General features: G+C 40.7%; 1 protein-coding gene across 4 annotated transcripts in view; it reads right to left on the bottom strand.

Moving 5' to 3' along the window:
* The window catches only part of SKA1 (spindle and kinetochore associated complex subunit 1), a 104,614-nt gene that overhangs the window by 81,662 nt on the left and 8,186 nt on the right, over positions 1-14,766 (bottom strand). For 2 of the 4 annotated variants that reach the window (XM_008586465.1, XM_008586472.1), the window contains exon 1: positions 11,029-11,480. The exons of the other annotated variants lie outside the window; for them this stretch is intronic. Coding sequence is in view for 1 of the 2 variants with exons in the window: in XM_008586472.1 (XP_008584694.1) it covers positions 11,029-11,047 (19 nt within the window). In the remaining variant the exon portion in view is untranslated. Of the gene's footprint in view, positions 1-11,028; positions 11,481-14,766 lie in introns of those variants that run through there. 4 annotated transcript variants of the gene reach the window in all.

The following is a 14,766-nucleotide window of genomic DNA, read 5'->3' as shown; positions in this document are numbered from 1 at the left end:
AATGATATTGGTGCAGAAAAAAATATTTGAAGGAAAAAAAAATGGCCAGAACTTCTCAAATTTAGTGAAAGACATACATTTATGTATTGAAGAAGCTCAGTGAACCCCAAACAGATGTTCAAAGATGAACTCAAAGAAAATCATACTCAAACACATCATAATTAAACTACCAAAATCAAAGGTAAAGAAAAAGTATTAAAAGCATCCAGAGGAAAGCAATACATAGAAGGGAACCATTACTGAAATGCAGATTTTCATTAGAAACCAGAGACTGGGGCCGGCCCGTGGCTCACTCGGGAGAGTGCGGTGCTGATAACACCAAGGCCCCGGGTTCGGATCCCATATAGGGATGGCCGGTTCGCTCACTGGCTGAGCGTGGTGCTGACAACACCAAGTCAAGGGTTGAGTTCCCCTTACCGGTCATCTTTAAAAAAAAAAAAAAGAAGAAACCAGAGACTGAAAGAAACATTTTTCAAGGGCTCAAAACTGACCAGAAGTGGAGCACTGGTTTCTGTTTAATGAAAAGAAGTGATGAATAAACATAAAAACAGCCACTTCACTGTAGAAAACGTATCACTCTTATTCATGAAATCACCACCAATGGAAGGAGGTGCAGCATGGAAGGAAGCACAATTGGGCAGATTGAGATGTGGAACCATTGTGCAGTTTCAGTGAAGGCCGCCACCCAGCACACAGGGATTGCTGAAGCTGAGACAACCTGCCAGAATTGTCTGGGATTGGGGCAATCAGGGAAGACTTTATACCCCTTGTCATGGATGAGTCAATGGATGTGAACTGCCCAGGAAAGGAGTGTGACCCTCAGTGAGTCAACTCTGTTTAGCATAGGCAATTCAGAAGAGAGCTAACAATTGAAGTCTTTCTGCTGACACTACCTGAAATTGGAGGAAAACATCCCTCAGTCCTTAAGTAGGATCAGGGTGCACTACACTACCCACTTACCTGCATATTCCATTGCTAAATTATTTATCTGTTGGAATGGGCTGTCTGGATCGTCTGGCCCACTGTCTATTGTGCCATTCTGGCCTTACCCAACTCCCAGTCCTGCTCTTCCATTTGGCCTGCCTCACAGATGTCATGACAGATTCGGAATTGACAACATTCTCTTATGAACCATCATGCTCAGATGTGTTACTGCTTAGAAAAAGTGTCAGAATTGCGGTTCAGCTGGTGGGAGGGCAACCAGATCAGTAATGGCTGAGACACGATGAACAGGGGTGAGTAGGGTGATTGTGGCAGGACTCAATGCTGCGCTGATAAAAGTGCCTCCATGGCTGTTACCTTCAAAGGAAAAATTCAGTTTCCTTAGCATGACATACAAGTCCACATTGTCCTGGCCAGTGCCTACCTCACCATCCTCAGCACTCAGTGCTTCTTGCCTGGCAGTCTATCCCATCTATGTGCCCCCGACCCCACCCTTTCAGTACATGCATGCTGTCTGACAACTTTGCTTCTTTTTTCACGATGTTCTGTCTAGAATATCCTTCAGTCCACAAACACCTTTTATCGTCTCTGAATGATTCCAATCACCTTTGAAAATTTGGCTCAATAATTCCTTCTGCAGTCAATCTGCCTTGAACCTTTCAGACTGGGTCAGATTTTGAAATCTGCATTCCTCAATTACTGGTGGTACGTTTAAAAATTACTGAAATTGTTTTTATTTCATATCATCTCTCCAACTACATGGTTTCTCATGAGAAAGGATGTTGTAGCATTTGCCATTATCTGTTTCCTGAGAGTCTCCACTTTGGGAGCTGAACCCAGGAGCGAGTTAGCAACGGGTACTGGGGGCGTGACCAACAGTGAGAAAAGATGACAGAGCAACTCAGCTCCAATCCGAGGTCGCAAGTCCTGGCGTCTTCGGTTCCCATGGTGACGAGACTACTTCCGGTCTCTTACTTACAGGGTCTCCTTTCTTAGCTCCAGGCACGTCCCGGAAAGACGCGAAAAGATGAGGCCAGCCGTTTGACGTCTTGCAGCCTGAGGTGAAGGGCCATACCGGCAACGTGATCACGATAAATGCTGGAGTTGAGGGGTGTGCGAAATCTGATATTTCTCCGGCTTTCCCCGCCCCCAGGCCAAGCCCAACCTTTTAGATCGCAGTCAGCTCTCGCCTTAAGAGGGAACGTGCTCTGGAATAAGGAGATTTGACAGATGAAAAGCCTGTTCACCACCTACACTGCCTCTAAGCAATATCCTCCATGAGCCAGCTTTAATATACAAAGTATGTCTCTGGAAATATCATCATTTGGGGTCTTGAAAGCCCTGCAAGTCTCCAAGACACCCGGGAGGACTATCCCCTTGCAATGGGGTGTGTATTCCCCAGAAGGGACACTGGGCTGGGAAGCAGGAGATATGGGCTCTCAGCTAGCCGTTAACCAACTCTGTGATCCTGCATTCATTCTCCTCTTCAAGCATGGTTGCGCAATGTGATGGAGCTATGGGTATCTCTCACGCCTCCATCTCTCAGCCTTTTAAGACTCCTTTTCGTTATCAGTTTACCCCTGGGAGCTACTTGGCAGAACTGGCCCTGCAGACCTGGAAACTGTAGGAAGGATTAATGACTGGAAGAACTGTTGTGGAGGAGACCAAGGGAATGCCACCCACTGTAGAATGTTGCCATGTCCTGCATAACGCTGCAGACGACATAAACTGTTAGTCTAAGCATTCAAATCCCTTTGTTTCTGCCTCGCCAGTCCAATAGTCTAGAAAACCTCCATCTGCACTTGTGCAATTACAGAGATATTGATTAGTCCCTTTGAGGTGTACAGCACTATGGAAAACCCAGGTGGTAACAATTACCACTGTGCAGTTTACCCTTCCAGAAATACTCAAGGATTTTATAATCAAATTCAGAGAAAAAATGGCTCATGCATGCAACCGTTATAGACTAACACAATATATATTATATCTAAGTCCTAGGACCTTAGAATCTGTAGCTGGAAAATGATCTGAAGTGTGCAGACTGTAGGCTTCAAGGCAATATTTACAGATAAGCTTGAGGAGGGGAAAAAAACAAATCTATTTTGATTGGATTCTGTATTTAAACTTAGAGATCAGTTTCCAGCTCAGAGATTGTACTCCAGGGCTCCAGAAATTCAGTTAAGAAATATGACTCAAACAATGCTATCAACTAACTTCATCTACAGATCAAGTTATATACCATATCATATATATTATATGTCATTATATATATATATATATATCAATTATGTCAATATATACCAGGATATCAATAAATTAAATACATATGTGTGTGCATGTGCTTATATAAACACACATATGAAATGTATATTTTAGTATATATTATATACACATTTCTATATATATGCATGTATAATATATATGGTATTAATATACAATATATATATATTTATAGAACATCCCAACAAACAACAGAAGAATACACATTCTTTTCAAGTACACATATAACATTAATAAAGATAGATCACATTCTGGGCCATAAAACACACCTTAACAAATTAAAAGAAAATTGAAACCATACAAAATATTTTCTCTGAACATAAAAAATTAAGTTAAAAATCAATAACAGATGTCTGGAAAGTTACTTAATATTTGAGACTTAAACAACATACTTCTAAATAATATGTGGGTAAAAGCAGAAGCAAAGGGGAATGGGTAAATTTTTGAACTAAATAAAAAAAATTAATTTTTAAAATTTGTGGGATGTAGATAAAGGAGTATTTGGAGAGAAATTTATAGCATTAAGTAATACTTCCATTAGGAAAGATGAAAATTATCAAAATCAATGATAAACCACCTTAATAAACATGAAAAAGAAGAGCAAATTAAATACAAAACAAGCATAAGGAAGGGAATAATAAAGATAAGACAATAAATTAGCAAAATTGAAAACAGAAATACAATAAAGAAAAATAAACAAAAACTAAAGCTAATTCTTTTAAAATATCAATAAATTGATAAGCCTCTAGCCATACCGACAAAGAAAAAAAAGACACAAATTAACAATATGAGGGTCACTACATAAACTACAGATATTAAAAGCATATTGAAAGAATATTACAAATAACTAGAAAACATAGATGAATTGTACAAATTCCTTAAAAGATAGAAGCTACCAAACTTTATTGAAGAAAAAACTAGATAACCTAACTAGTCCACTATCTGTTTAAAAAATTAAATTTATAGTTAAAATTCTTCTCCACCAAAAAACAATAAAATCTTCAAATCCACATTGGCTTTAATGGCAAATTCTACAAAACCCTTAAAAAAGAAGTAATACCAAATCTATATAATCTCTTCAGCAAAATAGAAGGGAAAAGAACTCTGCCTTGCTCATTTTATCAGCACCGCACTCTCCCTTTTTTTTTTTTTTTTTTTTTTAAATAAAAGATGACCGGTAAGGGGATCTTAACCCTTGATTTGGTGTTGTCAGCACCACGCTCAGCCAGTGAGAGAACCGGCCATCCCTATATAGGATCCGAACCCAAGGCCTTGGTGTTATCAGCACCGCACTCTCCCGAGTGAGCCACCGGGCCGGCCCTGCCTTGCTCATTTTACAAGGTCAGTATTACCCTGATACCAAAAGCTGGGAAAGAAATTACAAGAAAAGAAAATATCCCTCATGAACATAGATGCAAAAATCCTCAACAAAATATTACCAAATCAAATCCAGCAGTATATTAAAAAAGGTTTTACCTAATGATCCAACAGGATTTAATCTGGGAATGCAAAGCTATTTCAATATTTGAAAATGTCAACACCAGGTTAAGGGTTAAGATAAATAAATAAATAAATAAATAAATAAATAAATAAATAAATAAATAAATAAATGTGATATAGAAAGTAAAAGTCATGACCACAGGTTTGGTCCATGATCCCAAAAGACACAATCCCAAACACCATAATTCCAAATGTTGGAATCCCTAAAGTCTAAAATCCTGAAAACCACAATCCTGAAAGATTAAAATCCTGAATGTTGAAATTCTAAAAGCCAAATTCTGGTTAAGAGATTAGCACATTTTCAGTTTTACACAGGATAATTGCGTCGTGACAGTTGCATGTTAGGTAGAATCTTACTTTGTTATTTTATTTTTATTTTTATTTTTGGAAATTAAGTATCATTTAAGGAGATGATACCTGGGTGCCAAGTTGACAAGGGGTGGACTTGCCAACTTAATTTTAGGTTTGTGTACATAAAAACATTGAAATTTCCTCAATAAATGAAGAGATGTTCTTTTTATACATATGCATATGTGATACAATTTCTTAGGATCTTGGCTTTTTGGGCAACAGCGTATGCAGTGCTGACCCGGCAGGTTTTTTAATTGATCACATCAAAAGACAGGTTGTCCGTCATGGTATTTCAGATGACTGCAGTTAAAAATCTGAGTGCACACAATTACCTACCATAGTCATATGCATTTATACATTTTGCTTTTGACCTATTTTTTTTAATAAATATAATTCATCTACTCATAGCTATTATACCCATGTGACTATTGTTAATATACCTGTTTATGTTTCCAAAACTACGTACATTGTTATTGCCTATTTTATTGTGTAAAGTGGCCTATGAAGTGTTCTGTAAAGTTTTTATGTTTCTCAAATAAATCCCCTTTTAAAATGTAAAGAAATGTATTTTAAAGTTTTTTTTTTTCCAAGATTGTATTTTCAAGATTTTGATATTTCAGTACTGTGACTTTGGGCATTTTAGACCTTAAGGATTTTGCTCTTTTGGGATTTCAACATTCAGAATTAATAGCTTTCAGGATTATGATTGGCACCAGATCGACGTAAGATTTGGCACAAAGCCTTGTTATCCTACCAGGGTACAGTAGCATAGAAGGCTTGTGAGAAGCTACTAAAAGCCATTTCCCACTTGCCTCACTATCTTTCCAGGGAGGCTGTCATGAGAAAGTTTCTCATTGCCTCCAAGGTTCTGGTGAGGTGTGAGGCTTTCTGCCTCAGCTTCTTCCTTAGGGTACAGCTGCAAGCTATAAAATTGCTTAGTTGCAGCATCGCATTGGCTGCTCAGCAATGAGGTGTCCCAGCACTACCCATGTTGCATTTTCATATGGTGCCTTTTATTTCTGTGTTATTCTATGGGACAAAGAACACAGATACCTGGCTCCTTTGGCCACTCTTGCTCTTACTATCTATGTAAGTAATAAAACTACCTGAGTCTAAAAAGGCCTTGCTGCTTCTTTACAGGCCAAATTTATCAGTCTTGGCAGTATCCAAAATATATTTAAAAACTCTCAAAACTCAATAACAAAAAACAAACAGATGAATTTTTTAAAAAGTAAAAAAACATGAACAGAAGGTATACTAGATGGCAAATAAATACATGAAAACATTGTTAGTCATTACTCATTACGGAATTACAAATTAAAACTACAATGAGATAACACTTTACACCCAGTAGGATGGTTATAATTTTAAAAAACATAATAAGTGTTGGTGAGGATGAGTAAAAATTGGAACCCTCATACATTGCTGTTGAGAATGTAAAATGGTACAAAGACTCTGGAAAACAACTTTGCAGTATATTGCAGGTGTAGAGTTAATGCATGACCCAGCAATTTTATTCCTATGTATACAAGGGTACTTCAAAAGTTTGTGGAAAAATAGAATTAAAAAATAATACAAATCTTTCCATGAACTTTTTGAAATACCTTAGTATACATACATACTCAAGAGAAAGGAAAACACATGTCCATGTAAAAACGTGAACACAAATGTTTATAGCAGCATTATTCATAATAGTCCCAAACTGGAAACAGCCCAGATGTCCATCAACAAAGAAATGGATAAATAAAATGTGGTATATCCAAAAATGGAATATTATTTGGCAGTAAAAAGGATTAAAATACTAATACATGCTATACCACATGGATGAACCTTGAAACTATGCTAAGAAGCCAAACACAAAGGACTACATATTGTATGATTCCATTGATATGAATTATCCAGTATGGGCAAATCTATAGAAACAGAAAGCAGATTTGTGATTGCCTAGGGCTGCAGGAGTTGGGGGAAATGGGGAGTGACTGCTAAAAGGTAGAGAGTTTCTTTTTGGGGTGAAAATAATGTTCTAAAATTGATTGTGGTGGTGATTGCATAACTCTATGAATATACTTAAAAACCATTGAATTGCCACTGTAAACAGTTGAATTTTATGGTGTGTGAGTTATATCTAAATAAAGCTGTTCTTTTTTAAAGTACGAGATAAATAAAATAAAATAAGCTGGTGGACTTGGCACAGCCACTTTGGCAAAAAGTTTGGCAGTTTTTAAAGTATATGTTTAACTTTACCATATGATCCTGCAATCCCATTTAGATATTTACTCAAGAAAAATGAAAATTCGTGTTCACACAAATAAATGTAAGCAAATATTTAGTGCAGCTTTATTCATAACCACGCAAAACTAGAAACAACCTAAATGCCCTTCAATAGTAAATGTATAAACAAAATATGGTACATCCATACAAAGAAATACGACTCCACAATTAGAAAGAAGGAACTACTGATACGTGCAACAACGTGGGTGAATTTCAAAAGTATTAATCCAAGCGAAAGGGGCCTATGTAAAACATTCCTTTTATATGATATTTTGGAAAAGACAGAATTATAGGAACAGATAATAGATCTTCTGTTGCTAGGTGATAGGAATGGGGGAAGAGGTTAACTAAAATGAGACAGCACAAGAAAATTTTGTGGGGTGATAAGAGACTTGTGTATTTTTTTTTTTTTTTAAGATGACCGGTAAGGGGATCTTAACCCTTGACTTGGTGTCGTCAGCACCATGCTCTGCCAGTGAGCTAACTGGCCATCCCTATATAGGATCTGAACCTGTGGCCTTGGTGTTATCAGCACCACACTCTCCCAAGTGAGCCACGGCCGGTCCTGAGACTTGTGTATCTTGATTGTGATGGTTTTTACATGACTGTGTGCATTATTAAAATTCATGGAACTGTACACTAAAAAAAATTACTTATGTAAATTATTCATGTAAATTATGTATTTATGTAAATTAAATTAAATGAAATAAAAAATACATTAAGTTCTGACTATAGGTATAGTGAATTTCTATAATTTTATGTTGCCTCAGAATCCATTTTGAATATAGGTTTAACTTTCTCATTCCAGAAGCAGGGCTTAGTTACCCCTGCCCCAGTTTCCAGCTCTCTGCCTATTCCCAGTTCCTAGTGTGGATAATGCAGATATGTGCCTTATACAGCTGCCTCCTGGTGACTATCTCCCTATGCGACAGCTAGATTTAACCTACCTGACTCACCCCACTGACCCCACAGCCCCCATGGACTGCACAGATATGCCACAGTAACCACCTCAGGCATAGCATGACTCCTCAGAATGCCTGCCTGCTTGCTCTAAACCCACCAATTACCACTCCCCAAAGGAAACCTGCTTGGGTAAAACCACGGACCCCAATAAAGGCCTCAGCCCATGGATTCTCTCTCTTGATCCCCACTTGCTGGTTGAAAGCGTTGCCCCGTGACCTTCCCAGTGACCCTCATCAGTACCCCTCTTCTTTCAAAGACCTGTAATAAACTGCTTCTATTATTTCATGAGTTTATATTGTGTTGCCTCCTCTGTATCTCACCCAACGTACACAGCTGAACCTAACTTTTCTCCTGATCAAGACTCTCCTAGAGAGTGGCTATCTTGGTAGGAATAAACTGGACACAGGTCAAACAAGAGCCACAGGGCAGAATAAGCAAGTTTCCTATGAGAGGGACACCTGGTCACAGATCAGACATTTAGGCATTAGGCCATAAGCCAGGATAAAAAAGCATCACATGAAAGGCATGTTGTAAACATCCACGACCAAATTCCCTGTACTTCCATCAGGGCAGAGCTAGGGTTTATGGCCATTCTCTGGAGAGAGACCTCAAGATCAACTTACAGAGAAACGCAACGATGGATAGTGCATTCATCTTTGTCAATGAAAGAGAGCAATTTTAGAGATGGAATGAGGATTTTCAGTGTTGCTTTCAGTGTGAGCACTGATGTATAGGGAGGGTTGGCGAAGAGACAGGAACATGAAATGTGAGTTGGGGCCACGTTGGGAAGGATTTTGTCTGCCATCTGGGAAAGGTGTCAGTAAAGGAGAACCTGGGGCATCTGTGGGACCAAGAGCTGATCTTGTAACACAGGTGCAGCTGTAGAAAGGCTGGTGGAACTGTTACAGCACAGATAAGGAAGCTGTCATTTTCAGAAATGCCTAATAACTAAGGTACAATGAACCTGGAGGATATAAACATAGGAAAGATAAATGAATGTTTTAAAAGTCCAACTTACGAATTTAGGAAAACAGACTAAAGGTCCCCATTTTTCCTCCAAGACAAAAGGAAAAGATCAAGTTCCAACTCCCTTTCCACCAAGAGCCATCTATACTGTCCCGAATGTCAGACTGAGGCACATATCTGAAACTAATTAGCAAAGTGCTTGTAGGTGTTCAGTATGTGATCAGTGACCAGGTCTACCTTTTAATACTATCCATGTCAGTGGATGTCTTATCTGGCAATTGAGTAAAAATCTTCTGCAATTCTTTTTTTTTTTTTTTAAAGATGACCGGTAAGGGGATCTTAACCCTTGACTTGGTGTTGTCAGCACCACGCTCAGCCAGTGAGTGAACCGGCCATCCCTATGTGGGATCCGAACCCGGGGCCTTGGTGTTATTAGCACCACACTCTACCGAGTGAGCCACGGGCCGGCCCTGCAATTCTTATTTGTATTGTTTTACACAATCCACGTGTTGCTCACTCTAATAAATAGTGTAGTTATTAACATGTTCCCAAAAGGGGTTCTAAACAGCCTAAAAACAAGGGTCTATCCCAAAGGTTCTTCCTAATGGACTGAGGCAGCTGCTTATACAATGCTGAGATTAAATCAGTTACCTTAATGGGCATGCTGATAATATTGATCTGATCACCTCATCTTGGGCACAGGTGGTGATGGTCAGCTTTGTACTCCATGAATATACATAATTAATAAAATACACACACACACACAAAAGTGTACAACATGATGTTTTGATGTAGTTTGATGTAGATGTACATAGTGACATAATTAAAATAGTCAAGTAAATTATCATATTCATCATCTCACTTAGTAACCTTTTTCTTTGGTAGAAGCACCTAAAGTCTACTCTTAGCAAACTTCCAGTATATAATACAATATTGGTAACTATAGCATTCATGATGTACATTAGATCTCTAAACTTACTCATCCTACATGACTAACTTTCTACCATTTGACCTGTCTCCCATTTCACTCACCCCCTGCTCCTGGTTTAAAAAAAAAAGAAAAAGAAAAGAATTCAGTTACTTTATTAAAGAGTTGTAAATGATCTTAAAATACTACAGTGATAGAAAAAAATCAATGACTTTCCTCTTCTCCCATTTTTGTTAAAGGAAAACATTTATTCATATGAAAACACGAACTGTTATATTTGATTTGATTCTTCGTTGTGTTGCAAATTCTTTTTCAAAAAAATTCATATAATGAGCAAAAATAAATACATATACTGTAAACTCATATAGAATGGCATCTAAGAACACATTCAGGAACAAACAATAGAAGGCTTATAGCCACGTTTCTTTGTTTTAAATCCAAACACACTGCCCATATTAAAATAAAACACTAAAAACGATTCCAAACTATTTCAAACAAATTACACAAAAACGATTTTTCACATAATTCCCTGCTATACTTGAGACCAATAGAAGCAAGAACACTCACGGTTTTAAAAACAACACAAGGCAAAGCAAAGACATAACATGGCAGCCTACCATAAATATTCTGAATTTGCAAACATTTATCTTTTATATGGAGAAGAAAAGGGAAGTCAGGGGATACAGCAGGGGGACAAAGTTATATCACAATGCCAGAAAACAAACAAACAATTCGGCACATGGTAACAACTTTAATTCAGTTGTAGTGTGAAGGGCGGTGCCTGCGAGAGAATAGCAGTGATTAGGCAGCAAGCTCCTGTCTCCCACCTTGTGAACTTGTGAACATGCTATCCTCCTCTCCTGTAGTCAAGGCCCAGAGAAGGTAAGGGGATAGGCGCTGACGCAGTCAGACCCCCGAGGAAAGGGCCTCAGGTCGCCTGCTCCAGGGGGCCAGCGACTCGGGCTCCTGGCTCCTGCCTGGGCCGTAGCCTCCGGCTTGCCCAGGAGGTGGTTTTCTCAGCCTCACGCTCCAGGTTTCGTCAAGGTCCACAAGGCTTCCGTGTGGCCACCCAGTGGCCACCCGCGGACGCTCCTCCTCCCATCTGTCCTCGCACCTGAGCCCTCTGGGCCCGGCTGTGCCATCTGCCTTGCCCAACGTGAGGCCGAGGGTCGAATTCTTCCGGGACGGAGCGGCTGGGCCACGCGCTCCTCCTGTCGCTGACCCAGCTTTTCTCGGGAGGGTGAAGGGCCGGGGCTGCGCCAAGAGCCACCCGACTGTGGGCAGCGTCTGCGGAGACAGCGTCTGCGGGCACTTCCTGGAATAGCCCGGGTGTCCTGTCGCTGAGCCGAGGCCCCTCCTGCTCTGGGCGCGCTGGGCGCCCAGGACGCGGGATTTCCCTGTGGAAACTCATCCTCCCGGAGGCGGGCGCTGGGATTGGAGCCACTCCATGGGGACCCGGCTTCTGCAGGACTCCTTAGCGGGACGCCGAGCTCCTGGACTCCCCATAGTCTGTTGGGGCCCCGCCCGCCGACGTCCTAGTGTTGGCACCGATGGGCAGCCGAGGGGGACACGGTGGGGGCCGCCGCGCTATCCCGTCCCCTGCAAGAGGGGCGTTCCTGCCCGCCCATCCCCATTTTAAGCCAGTACAATAAATAGCAAAATAGCACGAATCTTCCCCACACGCTGAGGAAAACCCCAACTGTGCACTCTTAGGACCAGATGAGATCTAACCGTTCTTCATACCTGTTACAAGGTACAAAAAGCTGTAACACTGACTTTTTCAAGAGGAAACACATTCCCTTTCCGTCCGGGCAGAACCCGGAAAATACACAGCGAGGATGGCCTAGTTGAGGTGAGGATCGCGCAGGCTCAGCCTCTCAGCACCAGAAGGAAGTAGTTAGTTTCGGCGTCCTCGGTTCCCATGGTGATTCTGCCTACTTCCGGCCAGGCGCGAACACACCCCTAGAACCCCTCCCAGATCTTGGCAACCAGGATGCAGTGTCACTGAAGCGGGCCTTACTGGTCACTGCCACCATGGGATCTTGACTACAAGATCTTGCCGGCGCGAGAGGCCCCGAAAATGTACCGACAGTTTTTTGGCTTTGTGGGCAGGAAGCGGTGAAGGGCCTCACACCCCCTTCTTGGCTATTGTGGAGCCGTGGGAATGGAGATGGGGAGGGAGGAACCGGGAGAAACTGAGTTAGTGAAGTGGGCCCTAGACACTAGAGACTTGTCCAGCTGTCCCCATTACCAGGCCCGGCCCAGCCCTACTGGACGGGCAGTCAGGCCTCATTTTAAGAGGAAAGGCTGACATCCCATGTTCCTGATCAGAAGCCTTAATATTAAGACGGCAATACTCCCAAAATTGAACTGTAGATTCAATGCAACCCCTATCAAAATTTCAGCTGACTTCTTTGCAAGACGAGATAAGCTGATCCTAAAATTTATATGGAAATTTAAGGGACCCCAAATAGTCAAAATAATATTGAAAAAGAACAAAGTTGGTAGGCTCACAATTCCCAATTTCAAAACTCTGCCAAGCTATAGTAATCAAGACATATTGATATGTGGTACTAGCATAAGTATAGACATAAAAATCAATAGAATAGAATTAGAATCCAGAAGTGAAACCTCACATTTATGATCAGTTGATTTTCGACAAGGGTACTATAACTATTCATTGGGGAGAAAACAGTCAACAAATGTTGGGGGTACAATTGGACACCCACATGCATAGAATGAAGTTGGACCCCTACCTCACCATATAGAAAACTCAAAATGGATCACTTTAATCAAAATGGATGAAAGACCTTAAACTATAAAACTCACAGAAGAAAACATAGGTGTGAATCTTTGTGAACTTGGATTGGGCAATGGTTTCTTAGATATCACATCAAAAGTACAAATGAGAAAAGGAAAAAATAGCTACATTGAACAGCATCAAAATTAAAAACATTTGTTCTTCAAAGAATATCATCAAGAAAGTGAAAAGACAACTCACAGGAGAAAATATTTGCAAATCATATATCTGATAAGGGACATGTATCAGAACATGTGTAGAACTATTACAATTAAATAATAAGAAAAAAGAGCACAGTGAAAAAATGGACAAAGTATTTGGTTAGATATTTCTCCAAAGAAGATACCGAATGGCCAATAAGCACACGAAAAAATACTGAACTTTATTAGCCATCAGGGAAACACAAATCAAAACCACAATGAGATACCACTTCCCACCCGCTACCATGACTCTAACCAAAAGACAGATGACAAGTATTGGCAAGGACAAGGACAAGGAGAAACCAAAACCCTCATACATTGCTGGTGAATATGCAAATGGTGCAGCCACTTCGGAAAATAATTTGGCAGTTTTTTCAAATGGTTAAACATAGGGTTACCATGTGACCCAGCAACTCCACTCCTAGTTATATACTTAAGAGAAATGAAAAAGTGTGCATGCAAGAAATTGTACATGAGCATTCATAGCTGCAAAATCCATAATAACCATTATGTGGAAACAACCTAAATGTCCACCAGTTGATGAATGGATAAACAAAATGTGGTATGTCCATACAAAATATTGTTCAATCATAAGGAGGAATGAAGTACTGATACATGCTAAAACATGGATAAACCTTAAAAACATTCTGTGTGAAAGACATCAGTTAAAAAAGTCTACATATTGGGGCCGGCCCAGTGGCGCACTGTAGCAGTGCGCCGCTTGGGAGCGCGGCGGCGCTCCCGCCGAGGGTTTGGATCCCACATACAGACCGGTTCCCGCTCACTGGCTGAGCGAGGTGCAGGCGCGGTGCTGAGGTTTGCGATCCCGTTGCCGGTCCCGGTCCGGTACAGGCGTGACACTGAGGGTTGCGATCCATTGCCGGACACAAAAAAAGATAAAAAAGGAAAAAAGGGCCGGCCCGGTGGCGCACTGGATAGTGCGCCACTTGGGAAGCGCAGCGGCGCTCCCGCCCGAGGGTTCGGATCCCGCATACAGACCGGTTCCCGCTCACTGGCTGAGCGAGGCGCGGGAGCAACGCCGAGGGTTGCAATCCCGTTGCCGGTCCCCGGTCCGGTACGGGGGCAACACTGAGGGTTGCGATCCATTGCTGGACACGGAAAAAGACAAAAGACAAAAGACAAAAAAAAAAAAAGGAAAAAAAAAAAGTCTACATATTGTTTATAAATTTATATAAAATATCCAGAATAAGCAAATCTATAGATAGTAGCTTAGTGGTTGCCTAGGGGCAGGGGGTGGGAGAGTGATATCTAAGTGGTACAGACTTTCTTTTGGGGGTAGTAAAATAAGTTCTAAAAATGATTGAGGTGGTGGATACTAGTGATATGTAAACATTTAATGGGTGAATTGTATTTGAATTATATCTCAATAAAGCTTTTTTAAAAAAATATTTGATTCCTTCTACTAGGGTTGGGAAATATTTTAAAGAAATAGACAAAGGTTGGTTAATAGAACAAAATGGCTTTTGAAAGAAGGAACTCAGTTTTTTAAAAAAGGTTCGGCTCCCCATACTGGCCAGCCCCCCCCCCCCACCCCCCCCCCCCCC

The sequence above is a fragment of the Galeopterus variegatus genome, unplaced genomic scaffold (assembly GCF_000696425.1).
Source record: "Galeopterus variegatus unplaced genomic scaffold, G_variegatus-3.0.2 Scaffold3996, whole genome shotgun sequence".
NCBI lineage: Eukaryota > Metazoa > Chordata > Mammalia > Dermoptera > Cynocephalidae > Galeopterus > Galeopterus variegatus.
Note: the sequence above shows the minus strand (reverse complement) of the source record. Positions and strands in the feature narration are given on the sequence as shown.